We start from the raw sequence: 16,264 nt of genomic DNA on the forward strand, positions 1-16,264 counted from the left end.
TTTTTAAAAAGCCAATGGCAAATTCAGACATTTTTGGGGGATAGGAAATTTTACCAAAATATATACATTCTATTTAAAAAGGAGGTATTTATCCAGTAGTTTGTAGCAGCATGTGACCAAAGCATAAATAGAGTTTTCAGATCTATGATTTCCTGTGTGTTATGATTATAACTCTTACAAACACCAGATTGACTGTGGAATTATAACTGTGGCAGTCAAAGGTGTCCTCAAGAGAAGTCATGAAAGAGAAACAATGGTGTGTGCATTAAAACATGGCTTATGGATTTCCATCATGTTAAAATTTATTTAGGGAAACTACATATTTTAGTTATTTGTGCAATGACATTATAACATTTCTTGTTGCAAAACAGAATGGTTATACAGTATCTCCAACCTACTGTTTGTTCTTAACTGAGGGACATTAATATTGAATAAATACAGTATCTCCAACCTACTGTTTGTTCTTAACTGAGGGACATTAATATTGAATAATAGGGAAGTTGTGGATCATTGTATGACATGAAATATACGGCTATGATGATTTGAAATTACTCTGGAAAAAAAGCCAAGATACATTAATGACTTACTATCTCATTTTCCTTTTGCACTACTGTTACAAAAAATGAACCTAATGCTTAACTCTACAACCTTCTTACTAGGGTTGTGAGTTCCATTAAACACAAAGATTTAATTAAGGCAAGATGCATGCATATTGCTAACTTCATTTTCTTAGCTATTTTTCCAATTAATTTACAGAAGACATTGGGTTTATTCATCATGATAACTCATTTTCTTTTATCCATGTTGGCCGAGCAAGACATAAAATCATGGTTTGTGAAGTATAAGTCTTGGAGTTACATAATCCGCTTAATGGAAAATGAGCAAATATCCCTATCTACCCGTTTCATATACACACATTGTATCTCAGTCCAATTTATGAAACTAGACACTATATTGGCAGATGATTTTGCAACCTTATCTGATGGGAATGGATAGAAACAATTAGCTCAAAAAGAACATGCCTTCCTTTGAACAAAAGCAGCAGTATTCTTCCTTAACCGATTAACCTCCAGATATGTTGAATTTCTATTTTCACAATCCTCCAGCTGGCCTAGGCCCATGCCAGCTAAGAGATCAAGGGAACTAACACAGTCTTGAAGCATCTGGCTAGAGAAAGTTGACTTGAATCAAAACTACCATGCTGTCAAGTGATCCAGTGATCTGAGTTTTTCTTACAACTAACTGAAAGAAAAAATGTTTGAGCAACATTTGGACTAAGAAAGTAGAAACCCTATCAGTGGTCCAAAGTATTTTTTTCCAATCTGATACCTTCCAACTATTATGGGACTACAACTCCCATAATTCACTAGCTAGCATGCATGGGAATTGTCGTTTCAGTCATTTTGAAGGAGTCAGACTGCAGCAGATGATAAACGTTCCAATTAGAAAATACTAAATTTTGGTAATCTTCTATATTTCTGACTCATTTGCTAATGTCAGCCTCTGATAGCATTTAAAGACATAATGCAACATATTATTACAAATAACATCCAGTTAGAATACATATTTTCAAGTCCTAAAGATACAAAATTGTTATGGATAAAGATAAGCAAAGTATCTTGCTGTAAGTAAGCTTGTATTTTTTAGCACCATAACTGAGGAAAAGATGTACCGTACTGGAGCACTCTTACCTCCAAATACTTATACAACTTGCACTCTGAACTGTCCTAACTTCCAACTGCTTATTAAGAAACAGTTCCCTGCATGAACCTTGCCTCAGGCAAACAAGTTAGCAATAGATCTATGTAAGCCACCTAATGAATATTTAATTGAACATATATCCCCCTTTATTCAGATTTACTCTTGAATACATGTATATCTGCATAAGACTGCACTAATGACATCAACTTCCCTGTGTTCAAATGATTAACTCCCTCCTTTATTGTATATCCTTGTTATGTAATACAATATTAACAATTTAAACATAACTCTTCAATGGTCTACCTACACCCATCCTCCCAACAGCTGGCAGCAATTCATATTTACAAAACAACACAGTAACATTCAGAAAGTTCTTCTTCTAAATGCCAATAGTTATCTGACTGAAAACAGCATAACACTGCAGTTAAAAATAGTTATACTAGTTCACACCAGTTAAACACTTGAAATTATACACCGGACAAGGGCAAGCAAATCAGAAAGAAAACCTTTCCCAAGAGCGTACCTTAGCATTGGAAACAAGCACTGGAGACCCACATAGACAGTGAGACATTAAAATATTGGTTAAAGTCATCCTTCTGTAATTTTCACTTCACTTTAAAATGAGCTGAGTAGAAAAGAGCGTAGCTCTTAACACAACTCGCTAACTAATATGATCATGTCCATGACCTTGTACCTTTAAACTAGGGAAGGACACGTCATATGTCCTCTTTTATATGCTAATATATTATTGCCCTATTGTAAGCAATAAAAGTTGGCAAACAATTAGAAAGATTACAACCAGCTATATTCTGCCCAAATTACAGTAAAGGTACGGCTTGTTCTGTATTCTCTATGCAGAAGCCCAAATGAAGTCCGTTTATTAAGTTGTTGCTATAAATATTTTATCTCATTTAAATTACTAACAGTGTATTATTATCATTCCAAAAAGAGTTAAGAGTTAAAACTTAATACATTCTATTCAATAACAGAACATCAGAGTTGGAAGACACCTTAGAGATCTTCTAGTCCAACCTCCTGTTTAGGCAGGAAACTGTGTACCATTTCAGACAAATCCATATTCAATCCATAATGAAAAATATTTCTGTTTATGTGTCATTTCTGCCTTCCAACTATGGTGGAAGTATAGTTCTCAGAATCTCTGTCAGTGGCTAGAAACTTTAGCTGTTAAAACCTATCTTGGTTATTATTAGCTCATCTGTAAAGCATATTTGGAGAGTCCACTGTATGTAGGTACATGTTCACAGAGACCATAATATACAGTGCATTTGTCAGGTAATAGAGGCACCAACTGTCTCAACCTTTCTTATCTTCTCTACGAACTTTCAAACGGTGATTAAGCAATTCTGCTTCCCAAACATGCCAGCAACGGGGCCGCACAAACAAGCGAAACTCTATTTGTGGGATGCAGACAGCACTGAAAACCAAGCCCCCACTCCCTGGTTTGTGGAAAAAACTCTCTCCATGGAACCTGTGTCTGGTTGCCCAAAAGTTGGGAGCTGCTGCTTTAGGCCTTCCCGAAGGGTATTAAAACTTGTTTTTGCTGGCTAGCTTGGGGCTCCCAGAGGGGCACTCACTGCTGGAGGTGGTTGATAGGATAAGAGGACATCCTCTCCATGCTGTCTGTCTCTTAGTCCTGTTGTTTTTAATAGTTTTACATTTTTAATTTGCATAGTTTTAATATTTTATTTTTCTATTGTCTTTTTAAAATCTGTAAGTCACCCAGAGTCACCTTATAAGGAAGATAGGTGACATAAAAATGTAAATAATAAATTAAATTACACCCTGGGATCATATAACCTGGTAACTGATCAGTTTTCCATTTGTTAAGATTTTTTTCACATCCAAAATAGAAGGATAAAATTATCTACTGTATGTATCTGACCTACACCAATTTCTCTGCAGCTATTGAACACAGGTAGTTGCAAAATAAGATATCACTTCCAATCTATAACCTAAATAACTTGTTAATTGTTATAATTAAACAACCAGCTGTAAATGTTGAGTTAATAGTTGATTAAGGCAACATGAATTTGTAGATATATTAAAATATTTTGATATTTAAATGCAGCACAACTGCATTTAACACACAAAAAAATTGTATTAAAAAAATTAGAAGATTCTGTTTCCAGTAAGCCAACAGATCAACCATCAGTACTTTGCACAAATCAACAACCATATGACAAATTTTAATGCAAACTTATTAAACAGTATCATTTGGCCTTTATGTTGACAAGTTTTTGAAACCCAGTTTATTGAGCTTTAGATTCAGAAAGTTGTTTCCCAGGTATCAAAACTTAATCCTTTTCCATTTTCAGCTGGTTTTACTAATATGAGATGGTCAAAGTTGAGCCAAATTAAATTTCAAGGTTCTCTTCCAGGAAATAACCCATATCTTCTTCAGGTGACTATGGCTAGATAATCTTATGTGCTGCCATAATCTCTGAAGATGATATTTTTTTAAAAAACCCACTATGAGAAAATCCATCATTGTTTTTCATAGCTTACCGTAAGCTCTATATTTGTTAGTCTGTTTCCAAGTAACACTTAAGAGTAATGAATAACCTGTATTTGGCTTCTCGTTTCTTCTGCATCTCCTGTCATTTCAATGGGTTCCACCATTCAAGTTAGCTCTTTCAGTTTCGTTCTTGTTTCATTCCTCTGCACATTTCATCCCTTTTTCTTGGGTGATGATTGTGCCAAGGAATGAAAAGTTCTTAGCATTCAGACTGGAGAAAGGACAAGACCATTGCTATCATTAAAAATCCTAAATAGATTTCCTCCCCCCACTTTTCTCTGAATACTTCTCCAGTCTCCTGAGATTGGAAAAGAATGGTCAAATGTTTAATCTTTAATGTTTCATTTTTACTTGATGGAAACAAATAATTCATAGAAAGATTTGTAATCTGTGATGCAGCAATGGCCTTGCCTCCCATATTCCAGATGGCTTGAAGTATTTGCAACAAAAACAAGGATTTGTTATCTGCTCCTAACAAAATGCTTCTAGGACAACTGGCTAATAAGTTCATATTAGCCACGTAAATCTTCATTTACTAATTCATCCCAAGCTATTTTTATTCTTACCAATCTAATTTGTAAAATCTTAAAATCTATGGGAAATAGCTATATACAGATGTAGTTTTTACTTGATTTTTTAAAAATATATTTGTATAAATTAAAGACATCTTAAACATTAATATCAACTACCGACTAGTGTAATTTTCAAAATTCCTAACCAATTTAAACAACTAGCAAAGAATTATAGTTTTATTATATCTTTAGAAGGGCGTGTTGAGAAATATTATCATGAGCTATCTTAACCAGTCCAAAACTGAGTCAATTTCTTTTAGGTTAGTTTTGTGACTGAGTTTTGTGATAATCATTATACAGTACTTGTAATACCATAACTATTACAGTTAATCTTGAGTGTTTCGTGAAAGTTGAAATCCCAACAGTTGGAAAACACAAGGTTGAGTTTTAGATTTTGGAAGCTCCAGGTAATCACAGTTACTGAAAGTTACATTTAGAAAAAAATAGCCTCCTGAAAGTTGGAATGGGGTGGAGCAAAACAGTGATGGGTTTACTGTACATGTTTTTTGAAACCAAATAGCAAATTAGAACAATCCAATCTGCTTTTTCTAACCCTCAAGATGGAGAGAGTTTGGTGCAGTGGTTAAGACACCAGGCTAGAAAGCCAAAGATGGTGACTTCTAGTACTGCTTTAACCATGAAAGCCATCTGGGTGTCTTTGGGCCACTTGCCCTCTTCTCAACCCCCAACTCACCTTACAAGGGTGCTCTTGTGATGAAAGAAAGAGGAGGAAAATATGTTGGATATGTTGGAAATAGCCTTGAGCTCTTTGTAAAAATAACCAGGTAGGATTCAAATAAGTAAATAGATAAGGCTTTATATATGCAATCCTGTTTAGGGATGTATATTTCTGTTGTAGGGATATTCACATGGAAAAGGACTGATAGAGAATAAACAGAGGTGTTTTGCCCTAAATGTGATTTTGATTTTTCTTCCTGCAAAAATACACTCTCCAAGTAGAGTTTATGAGCAGTGCTATATAATGGACTGCAATTCTTCATACTCAGCAGGTAAAGCAAGATCCAGAACAGATCCTGATAAGAGAGTAGCATAGGCTTTACTTACTGTTGGCATTCCTTAAAGTCAGCCTTCTTCACTCTGGCCATTATAATTTCATTGCTCTGCAGCCCAGTGGCTGGGAATTATGAGAACAAGCAGTCCCAAACCTCTAGGAACCTCTGTCTCAAGACATCCAGTATTCTATGGTAGTCATGTCCTGGCTTATGCACACCATTCTCAAGAGCAGAAATGGTATTGTGGCTTGTTTTCAGAAAGGATTAATAGAAAATACAGTATATTTGATGCAACATCAGCCCACTGAGCGCAGAGAAATTCAGGAGGACTAGAAAGTTAAGCTGGCTTCTTCCATGCTAAAATACCATATTATAAACACATATTGTTATTATTGTATTATGCATGCGTGAGTATTTCAAGGAAAGGTAGGGCAGCAAAATATCTAACACTCTTTGGTCCTATTTTTTCTTCTTCCCACAATAACATTTAACTGGCTTCAAGCCTATGGCAGGACTAGAACTCAGTCTCCTAGTTTCTTAACCACTACACCAAACTGCCTCTCAGTTTCTCAAATGAAACATTATAGTCACCAAGAGACAAGGCTGATTCAAAGCCACAAAAAAAAAAAAAAAAGAGTTGAGTGATAATTAGGTTTATTATCTACATTAAAGGTGTGAAATCTAGATGATACAACTGAACCTTGTGAACTCAGGCCTATTGCTGTCCTTCTGCAACAGCTGACAGAGAAGGAAACTAAGCTGGCATCCACATCCTTGTTATGGATAATGATTAATGCATTTGCTCAATTATTTAGATAATAAAGGTCACGGGCTTCATTACAGAACTAATTATGTTGTAGCGCCTGAATGAATCTTGCTTACCATTGCTTGATTATATTTTTCTATATATTAAACTTCATTATATTTATTAATCATAAGCTTCGGTTATCAAATCAACATCCGCAGGAGGGGGGCAGCAAAATGATGAAAACAGCATTGAAGCACAAGCCCGGCTTTTTCTATATGTGCAATAGTGGCGAATACCTGCTTTTTCTACACGTGTCATAAGCTGGCATGGTCCCTAAACAGGGAGGAGCTGGCAGCAAAACACTGCTTTTGTCATCCATCGTTAGCATTTGGCAAGCCACAAACAAGCCAGCATGCTGCAGCAGTAACACTGGCTTACGGCATAAATTGTTATCAGGAATCAACATGTATAGAGGCTGTTTTATTTGTTGAGAACTAGATTTTTAATCCATCTTTATTACGGAATTACTTTATAAATAACTCAAGGTTGCAAACAGTCCTAATGCTCCTTCTTCCTTCTATTTCTCCTACAACGACTTTGTGAGATGAATTGGTGTAGGAGAGAACGAGTGGCCCAAAGTCACCCAGCCAGTTCTTTATGCCTAAAGTGGGACTAGAACTCACAGTCTCCTATAATTATTTATAGCTAATATGATAATATTATATCTATTTGTGCTTTTGAAGTCCTTATTAAAGTATTCTGTAAATCTAATGGGAATTGCAAAATTCTGCAGGAACACTGAACTCTCAACAACACTAACTGACCATTCGCTATATTTAAAGGGATTTTCTGGATAATTAAAAGGTTTAAATGTCAGAACATCATAATTTTTTGAAATTTGAACCTGTCAAGCTTCCATGGATACCACTAGGGGGCATGTTGAGAGTACAAATAGATTGATTCCCCAAGGCAACAGGGTCCCTTTAAAGGAGGTTAAATAATAACATTAATGGAGGGCTTTAATTTTCCATCTGTTTCATGAAAAATGTGGATTTATAGATTATGAACGTACTGATTTTACTACATCAACACCAGCACATTAAGTGTAGCCAAAACTAGGAACACAAAATCTTTCAGCTCTCATTTCAGTTTTTTAATCCCTGCGGAGAAAGATTCACTCCATCTAAGGCTTCTCCATTAAATCAGTAACAACGGTATTAAACACAAAATACTATAATCTAAAAACTTTATTCTATTGTTCTACTATGGTTTAGCGGTTGAACTTTCCCAAATCCCATACTTTGTATCCTTTTACCTGGATGATGGAAATGATATCCTTCCGTAGTAATACTCCCAGGGATTCTAACCTGAGAGCTTCTAATGTAGTGCTTCTTCTACCATTTTGCTATGTCAAAAAAATATTCCATCTGATTTATGCCTCTTTGATCGATCTGCTCAAGTTTATTCCAAAGAAGAATAGGAGATAAATATATATAAAACAGGTTCAGTACAAAAGTTACCCATTAACTTTTCAGTATTATTCTGTGGTCTTATCTTTCATACAATGAGACCCCCAACTGTGGAAATAAAGTCTGCATTACTGTCTTTGGTTTATCAGTTCAGAGTCACTGGTAAGGGTATAGATTTAGAAATTGACATAAAAGCCAGCTGGGTGATTTGGGCTAGTTATCCTCTCTCAGCTCAATGCACCTCATAGGTTGTTGTTGTGTGGAAAATAGGAGAAGTGTGTTAGGTATGTTTACCACTTTGAGTAAATTATAAAAAATAATAAAAGTGGGATAAAAATAAATCAACAAATCAGATGTGACAAGCCAAAGCCAGAAAATTTTTCATGTATCAACAACATCAAACATTTTAGAATAAACTTGCAGAGTTATAGGTAACTGCTCTAAATAACCAAGGTAGAGTGATATCTAAAATGTGGCACAGCAGAGATTCAGTGAAGTAGCCACAAACAGATGGAAGAAAATGGCTTATATAATTCTTTTGCAATATACTTTATTGCATCAAGTGATGGAGCTGTTAAATTCAGTAGAGAAGTTTATGAAATCTATAGTTGTATTATAATCACGGAAAGAAAGAAAGAAGGAAGGAAAGGAAGGAAGGAAGGAAGGAAGGAAGGAAGGAAGGAAGGAAGGAAGGAAGGAAGGAAAGAAAGAAAGAAAGAAAGAAAGAAAGAAAGAAAGAAAGAAAGAAAGAAAGAAAGAAAGAAAGAAAGAAAGAAATGCCTGTCTATATGGATCCTTTTAAAAGCTTTCCGAAACATTATGACTGTCACCGTATGTTGCAAGTTAAGAATGGTAATTAAGAAACAGGAAACTAAATAAAAAAGTAGAGTTAAGTTAAAAGCCACAAGTTGTTAACCCAGTTTCCTTTTCCTGTTCTTCCACACACTTCTCGTATTTAGCATAGTTCTACTCTCTGGCTTCAACTTTCAAACTTTACAAGAACACTGAAAAGGCAACAGTAATTGGAAGACAAGGGTAAAATGCTTTTAACATGATATTTTACTCTTTTCCAATAAAAATCTTGAGCAACCACAGGCTCTGAACTTTAATTAGGCAAAATTCAAGCCATTCTGTAAAGTCACAAGGAACAGAAATTTGCATTTAAAAAAATCAAAATGAATGCTCAAAAGACATAGAAAAGTCTAGGTATTAAAATCTATAATGACATAATTAAGGTTGTCAGAAGGATAACTAAAAGGATAGAGATGGTGAAGCAGTTTTCCCTATGAGGAAAGGCTGCAATATTTGGGTCCTTTTAGTCTTAAAAAAAGAGAGGAAATACCACTGGGGTATGCAAAGGCAGTATGGATAAAGTGAACAAGGAGAAGCTATTTTCTCCTTCCCCAGATGTTAGGCCTAGAGGTCACCAAATGAAACTGAATCTTGGAAGCATCAGGACAGGCCAAAGAAAATACTTTTTTACACCACATGTAATTTAACTTTGGAATTCACTACCATGAGATATAACTTGGCTGGTTCAAGAAAGGGTTGGATCAGTTCATGGAAATCATGGGGATCCATGATTATCAGCCTTGATGGTAGTATGATTGTCTCTGAAGGCCACCTACTGGGAGACCAGGGGCTTCCCGTGCAGTTGGGTGGCTACTGCGAGAAAGACTGCTGGATTAGATGGGCCAGGAATCCAAACCAACAGGACACACTGCTCATGTTCTCAGGGTACAGCCAGAAACAGTGACCATAGCACTTTTCTTACTAATACAAAATGGCAATAGCAAAAGCATTTAGACTTCTATACTGCTTCATAGTGCTTTGCAGCCGTCTCTAAGCAATTTTACAGAGTCAGCATATTGTCACCAACAATCTGGGCCCTTATTTTATCAACCTTAGAAGGATGAAAGGCTGAGTTAACCTTGAGCCTGGTGAGAATTGAACTGCTGGCAATTGGCAGAATTAGTCTACAATTCTACATTGTAACCGCTACATCACCATGGCTCTTAATGCCACCACAGCTCCTAAAATGTTAAACATTTGAATGATTATGAGTTATTGGACACTGTATAGATTAGGGTTGCTGAGAAGAAATAAGCAAAATGTAAGTTAAAAAAAAAGAAACAGTTTACAAAAATCATAATAATTGCATTACATCCCAGATGATACTTTATAAATTGATGGTAGAAAATAATGGTATCCTTACTTCTAACCAATGCATATTAAAATCATTTACCAACATATATTGCCATTTAAATACAACATATGCCATGTATGCTATACTGATATTCACATATACATTGTGCATTTCTAAGCTTAACAAGTTTAGGGCTGGTTGCCAGATCAGTTACTAGTTTACTACCATCAACACAGACATGTAATTTACACTAAATGTTTTCTGTCAAGAATCCGGCAATTTTCACTAGACCTGCTTGGTCTTGATCCTGCTCCAAGCTTCTAACCTTATGATATGCAATAAAACTGTCCTTGAAAAGGCGCATAAGCAACCTTTCTGCTAGAACTGTTGTTATTCTTGTGTATAGGGAAGCAAAATAAATTGGTGCTACTTTCATTTTTTCAAAAGTTCTACCCATGGGGGTTTATTTCTGCATAAATAAAGGAAAGCATTCTATGAAAGGTAAAATACAGGTAAGCACAAGACAGCTGAGCCACAGGACGACCATATAAAGCATTACTGATTGTTTTAAAAAGTGCTTACTTTCCTTCTTACCTCTTCCTTCTTTTCATCAGCACTCATAGCTAAGTTGAGACTTAGCTGAGAATGGCTGCTGATGCCACTGTCTTCATTTGTATCGTCGTAGTATACGGCTTGCACAGAATCCTGGAAGCAAACAGGACTCTTCCCCAACTTGGCAGACGGCCCCTCCCCTCTTCCCTCACTTTCCACTGAGCTGAGCGACAGGGTACTGTACCGGTCTGGACAATGGATATCCATGTTGCACTTGATGCTTTCAGCATTAAGACTCTGAGGCTTGGGAACGGTGGGTCTAGCAGGATGGTGGGGGGGCTCAGTGCTGTATGTAAATGGACTGGAGTTTTTTGACCCCTCAAAATCTTCATGGAAAACTTCATCAGGAATTGACCCAGGGTTCTGAAGTGGAGGTGGAGAACAAACCAAGTCTGAAAGATCACAGGATGACATCCTATGGCCCGTAGCATCGACATTTAATGCAGAAGGTAAACCAGCAGAGTAATCCTCAGAACACTGGATGGTGTACCTGGAAGGAGCTGAGGCTGGGTGACGCCGGGATGACAGACACTTACTCCTCTCATTCTCAGTGCTGCTGGAAACCCTGCGGGAATAGTCCTCATGGAGCCTGCTGTTCGGTCTTGTCTTTTGGTTCTGTTCACCGGGGGAAGAAATATCGGTCCTAGGACAGTCCTTCTTCAAAGCACCATCAGTTATGTTACTGACAAGTTTCAAAACTCTGTCAAAATCCTTCGCTCTAATTGGGCTCTTCCAACGTTTTGATTTCCGCTCTGAGTTCCTGTTGGCTTTGTCTGAGTCAGATGATGACATACTCATGGTTCTTGGTGGCAAATGCTTTTCGTTTACAGCTTTGAGGTCGGTGAGGTTTGAGGTTGACTTCCTTTTGAACGAGCTCTTTTTGAGAAAATTCAGATTATCGCTGCTCTTACTCCTCCTGTAGAGCACCTTAGGACATTCTAGATCTTTCCCTACAATTTCACAAATCTGGGATTCCTGCATGACCATTTTGGTATTGCTCTGAGGGTCCTGGGTTTTATCACCATCTAATAAATTTATACGGCCAGTTGCATAAGCACGCCTGATGCTGCGTGATCGATGAGTGTTCCTCAGGAAGGAATCTTCCTCTCCATCAGAATTATCAGAAACCACTGTGTTATCTGTGGTACTGTCATGTAAAGGCCCCGAATAAGAATACCTGTTTGTCTGAAGTCTCACTGTTGTATTGTTTGGAATGTACCTCCTGGTTTGGTTCTCTGACAGGCTATCCTTTAGGTTATCTGGATCTTCTTTGGCTGGAATTCCTTGGAGAACTGATGATTTTAACTTCTTGAAAGATCCCATTTTTCTAAGGGAAGACAAAGCATTCCATGTTGATGAGTTCCCCATAACTATAACTGAACGAGGCCGCTCTACATTGGAGCTGGACCTCTTACGAGGAGTGGGGAAAAAATGCATTATTTTGGAAGGACTGGTTTTATCGTCCTGATTGTTATTTCCATTTTTGTTATTTGTGCTGATCCCCCCATTATGACATAATGAGGTAGTATTGCTCCCTGATTCTTTATTATCCATTACTATACAGATAACAGAGGTGGCATTTCCCAAGCCATTCTGCCAACTCGTCATGTTTTCAGTTTTTGTACAAGAAGAGGAGTCATGGCTCATGACTGCTTGATCTTCATCTTCTCCATGCTGAAGCCTTTGTTCAACTGCACATTTTTCAAGCTCCTTTTTCACACATATTTTCGGTGAATTCAGCTCTCCAGTAGCCTGCACTGCCTGCACCAAGAAAACAAAGTCAGCATTTAGGATTTTTCTCCATTCATAAGAAGAGAGCGATTCTCTGTATGATAGAAAAGGTTTGTAAGGCCCTCTAGTATAGCTGAGAAAGTCTTTTTAAAATGATGCTACAGTAATCTTGTTATTAATTAAATGAATATTATCAGATGTTACTTACTCTGCTGACTTAGATCCTGGTAATAGGCAGTTATTTCTAACATTAATTCTTTCAGCCATAGAAATTCAATCTACCAACCATATAACTTTATCAGAATCTATTTGAAGCTTCCATTGATTCAGATATGTTACTGATTGATACATCATAATAAGCAAGTCATGCACAGTTTGAATTTGAGACATCACACTAAGCAAGTCATACAGTTTGGACTCCTTGTGAATAGTCACAAATTAATCATCCAAGCAATGTAATTTTCAATTGATTTTGTGTGACTAGGGACAGACATTTTAAGACTGGGGGTATGAATGAAGCTTTTTTGTGAGTAAACTGGTCCCATATTTACCTTTAATCTCTTCCCCACAATTCTGGAAAGCTATGTGAAATCACACTATGAAAATCTGGGCATTTTAATAACCCACAACTGATAAAATTCATACATATTGAGCTATAACTAGTGGTTTACAAACCATTATGATTGATTGTTGAATTGTATTAACCAAAAACCAAGCTGTAATGACTCAACACAATTATGAACTCCACCTAAAAGAATAGAATTATAAAAATGGAAAGGATCATCTAAGCCAGGGGTGTCCAACCTTGGCAACTTTAAGACTTGTGGACTTCAACTCCCAGAATTCCTCAGCCAGCTTTGCTGGCTGAGGAATTCTGGGAGTTGAAGTCCACAAGTCTTAAAGTTGCCAAGGTTGGACACCCCTGATCTAAGCCATTGAGTTCAATCTCATACTCAGTGCAGAAATCTAAATTAAAGCATCCCAGCAGATGGCTGTCTAGCATCTGCAAGAATATATCTCATGAAAAGGAAATAGGGAAATAGCCTCTCTGGATAAATAATTCCATTGTCAAACCCCATACTATTCAACCAGAATCTGCCTTCCTGCAACTTAAATCCATTATTCTCTGCCCTGCATTGTGGAAGGAGACAGGATGTATTAATCTTCTGGTGACAATCTTTCAGGTGTTTGAAGAATAGTCCCTTCAATTACCATTTCTGAATGCTAAACATAAGCAGCTTTTTCATTCTCTCTTGAGAGAACTCAGTTTCTAGTACCCCTGATTATGTTTATTGCCTGTCCCAATTTATCTGAACTGTTTTCAAAATGAGACATAATATGGAACAAGAGCCAGCAGAGGATGTCAGGTCTGACCGAGGCAGAATAAAATGGAATTTCTTGTGCTTTGAAAGTAATTCTTCATGATGCAGTCTACATTTTGATTTGCCTTTTTGGCCAATCAGTTTGTAAACCACTGATATTCCAAAAATATCATACCATTAACACACCAGGTATCAACTATCCTGCACTTGAGAATTTTATTTGGGTTTCCTAAATGAAGCATCTTTTGCTTTTCTCTCGGAGCCCATTTCTCCAACCTATCAAGATCATTTTGAATTTCATATCTCCTGTAAATTATTAACTCTCCCTTCTAATATTATGTCATCTGAACATTTGACAAGCATTTCCTCAAACTCTTCAAGTAATGAAAGAAAATACTGAAGAGTATATGATCTCTATTGAACCCCACTTGCTACCTGTTTCCAAATGGATGAACAACCATTAAGAAGCTTTTTTTTTTTTGAGTAAGATTTTCATGACACTTATATATCTGTTTAATTATCATGCCATTCAGCTTGCCCAGTTTCCTAATTAGCATGTAATGGATATCGACTTCTGGTTCAAAGTCATGGTTACCGGTAGCTAGTGTCCCTTTTTTTTGTAAAAGAAAAGTGTTACAGCTGGATGCAAGAGCCAGAGCCCACTATAACAACATTACCAAAAAAGCATTAAGAGTTGTTAACCTAATCTTGCGTAGCTTCTTCTCTGGTAATATTGTACTGCTAATTAGATCATATAAAGCATTTGCTAGACCAATTCTCGAATACAGCTCATCTGTCTGGAACCCACACTGCATATCAGACATTAATATAATTGAGAGAGTCCGGAGATATTTCACAAGAAGAGTCCTCCACTCTTCTGCTCGCCACAAAATACCTTATAACGCCAGACTTGAAATTTTGGGCTTAGATAACTTAGAACTACGCTGCCTTCAGTCTGACCTAAGCGTAGTACATAAAATTATCTGCTACAATGTCCTACCTGTCAATGAATACTTCAGCTTCAACCACAACAATACACGAGCACACAATAGATACAAACTTAAGGTAAACCGCTCCAAACTCAATTGCAGAAAATCTGACTTCAGCAACAGAGTTGTCAATGCCTGGAATGCACTACCTGACTCTGTGGTTTCTTCCCCAAACCCCCAAAACTTTAACCACAGACTGTCTACTATTGACCTCACCCCATTCCTAAGAGATCTGTAAGGGCATGCATAAGTGTCTACTGTCCCTGCCCTAATGTCCCCTTTTATTCGTACCCATTTCATGTAATCATAATCATGTTCTAATTATATCTGTTAGCTAATACATGCTTGACAAATAAATAAAATAAAAATAAATAAAATATTTCCCCATGGTAAGGGAGAACTTGAGATAGCTTACGTTGAGTTCACACAGTAGCTTCTCATGAGTAAGCCATAGGACTGTCATTTTACAGCATGCTTATGGGTTGAGCATCTGCAAATCAAGGGAGGAACCATCTTTGTTCATGGTCATCAACACAGCCATTTTTTAAAGAACTAAGTCCAACCAAGCCTCACTGCTTAATCATTCTCAATTTGCTTTTCAATTTTAAAGATTAAGACCCTTCAGAACAATATCTTATACTGCATTTGCTAAATGAGTTGCCTTCTCCTTAGATAACTTTTAAATATGATTTCAAAAGATTTTGAAAAATATTTTTTTCCAGATTAAACAGCAAAAGGATGCTTGGAATATGGATTTTACAAAGTTTAACAGAATAAAGGCAAGTGGACTTGGAATTACAATTTTAAACTTCTGGAAGAGTTCCTCCCATGGGAAATTGTCAGTGTTTGCCTTTTCTTTATACAAACAAACTATTGGCATTTTAAATGTTGGACACTAGAGGAGAGCTAGAGGATAACAAAAGAATGTATACAAGAGAAATATTCTGAGACTTTTTTTTTCATGAAAAATTGAATACTTGAAAAATATTGACATTATCAGAAATGATGAATACATGGACTGTTAAGGATGCAATGGAATAAGAACAAAAGACTCTAGATAAGTTTGATATTAATCTGAACATGGATATGAATGTGGCAAGTAATGAGAAGGATAAAGAAAAGGATATAATGAACTTTCAAATGAAACAGAATGACGCTCTGATTTATTTATCAAATTCACATATTGCTCATCTCATGACCTAAGACGGCTCCAAGTGGCTTACAACATAATAAGACATGGATTAAAAATAATTTTAAATATAAAAACAGATTAAAATTGCAAAAGTTTAAAACAAACTAAAAAGAATACAGGTTTGAGGTGGTGGCGACTTCTCTGTAACTACATTAGCCACTTCCAGCCAACAGCTTCTCTTTCAGGGTATTTAAAGGTAATGACCAACAGCCTGAATGACACTTGGAAGCAAA

The 16,264-nt window shown here is 36.5% G+C and overlaps 1 protein-coding gene across 5 annotated transcripts in view; it reads right to left on the reverse strand.

The window, feature by feature from the left end:
• SPATA13 (spermatogenesis associated 13) overlaps window positions 1-16,264 on the reverse strand; it is a 94,397-nt gene that overhangs the window by 39,620 nt on the left and 38,513 nt on the right. For 3 of the 5 annotated variants that reach the window (XM_087966272.1, XM_087966270.1, XM_087966271.1), the window contains exon 2: window positions 10,780-12,558. In XM_087966272.1, the coding sequence (XP_087822398.1) occupies window positions 10,780-12,444 (1,665 nt within the window). In that variant the 5' untranslated portion in view covers window positions 12,445-12,558. Of the gene's footprint in view, window positions 1-2,224; window positions 2,372-10,779; window positions 12,559-16,264 lie in introns of those variants that run through there. The other 2 variants (XM_087966273.1, XM_087966274.1) reach the window with 2 other exon arrangements.

This window comes from Notechis scutatus, chromosome 5 (genome assembly GCF_049901735.1).
Source record: "Notechis scutatus isolate UNSWTSFEM ecotype Mainland chromosome 5, rNotScu1.2, whole genome shotgun sequence".
Classification (NCBI taxonomy): Eukaryota; Metazoa; Chordata; class Lepidosauria; order Squamata; family Elapidae; genus Notechis; species Notechis scutatus.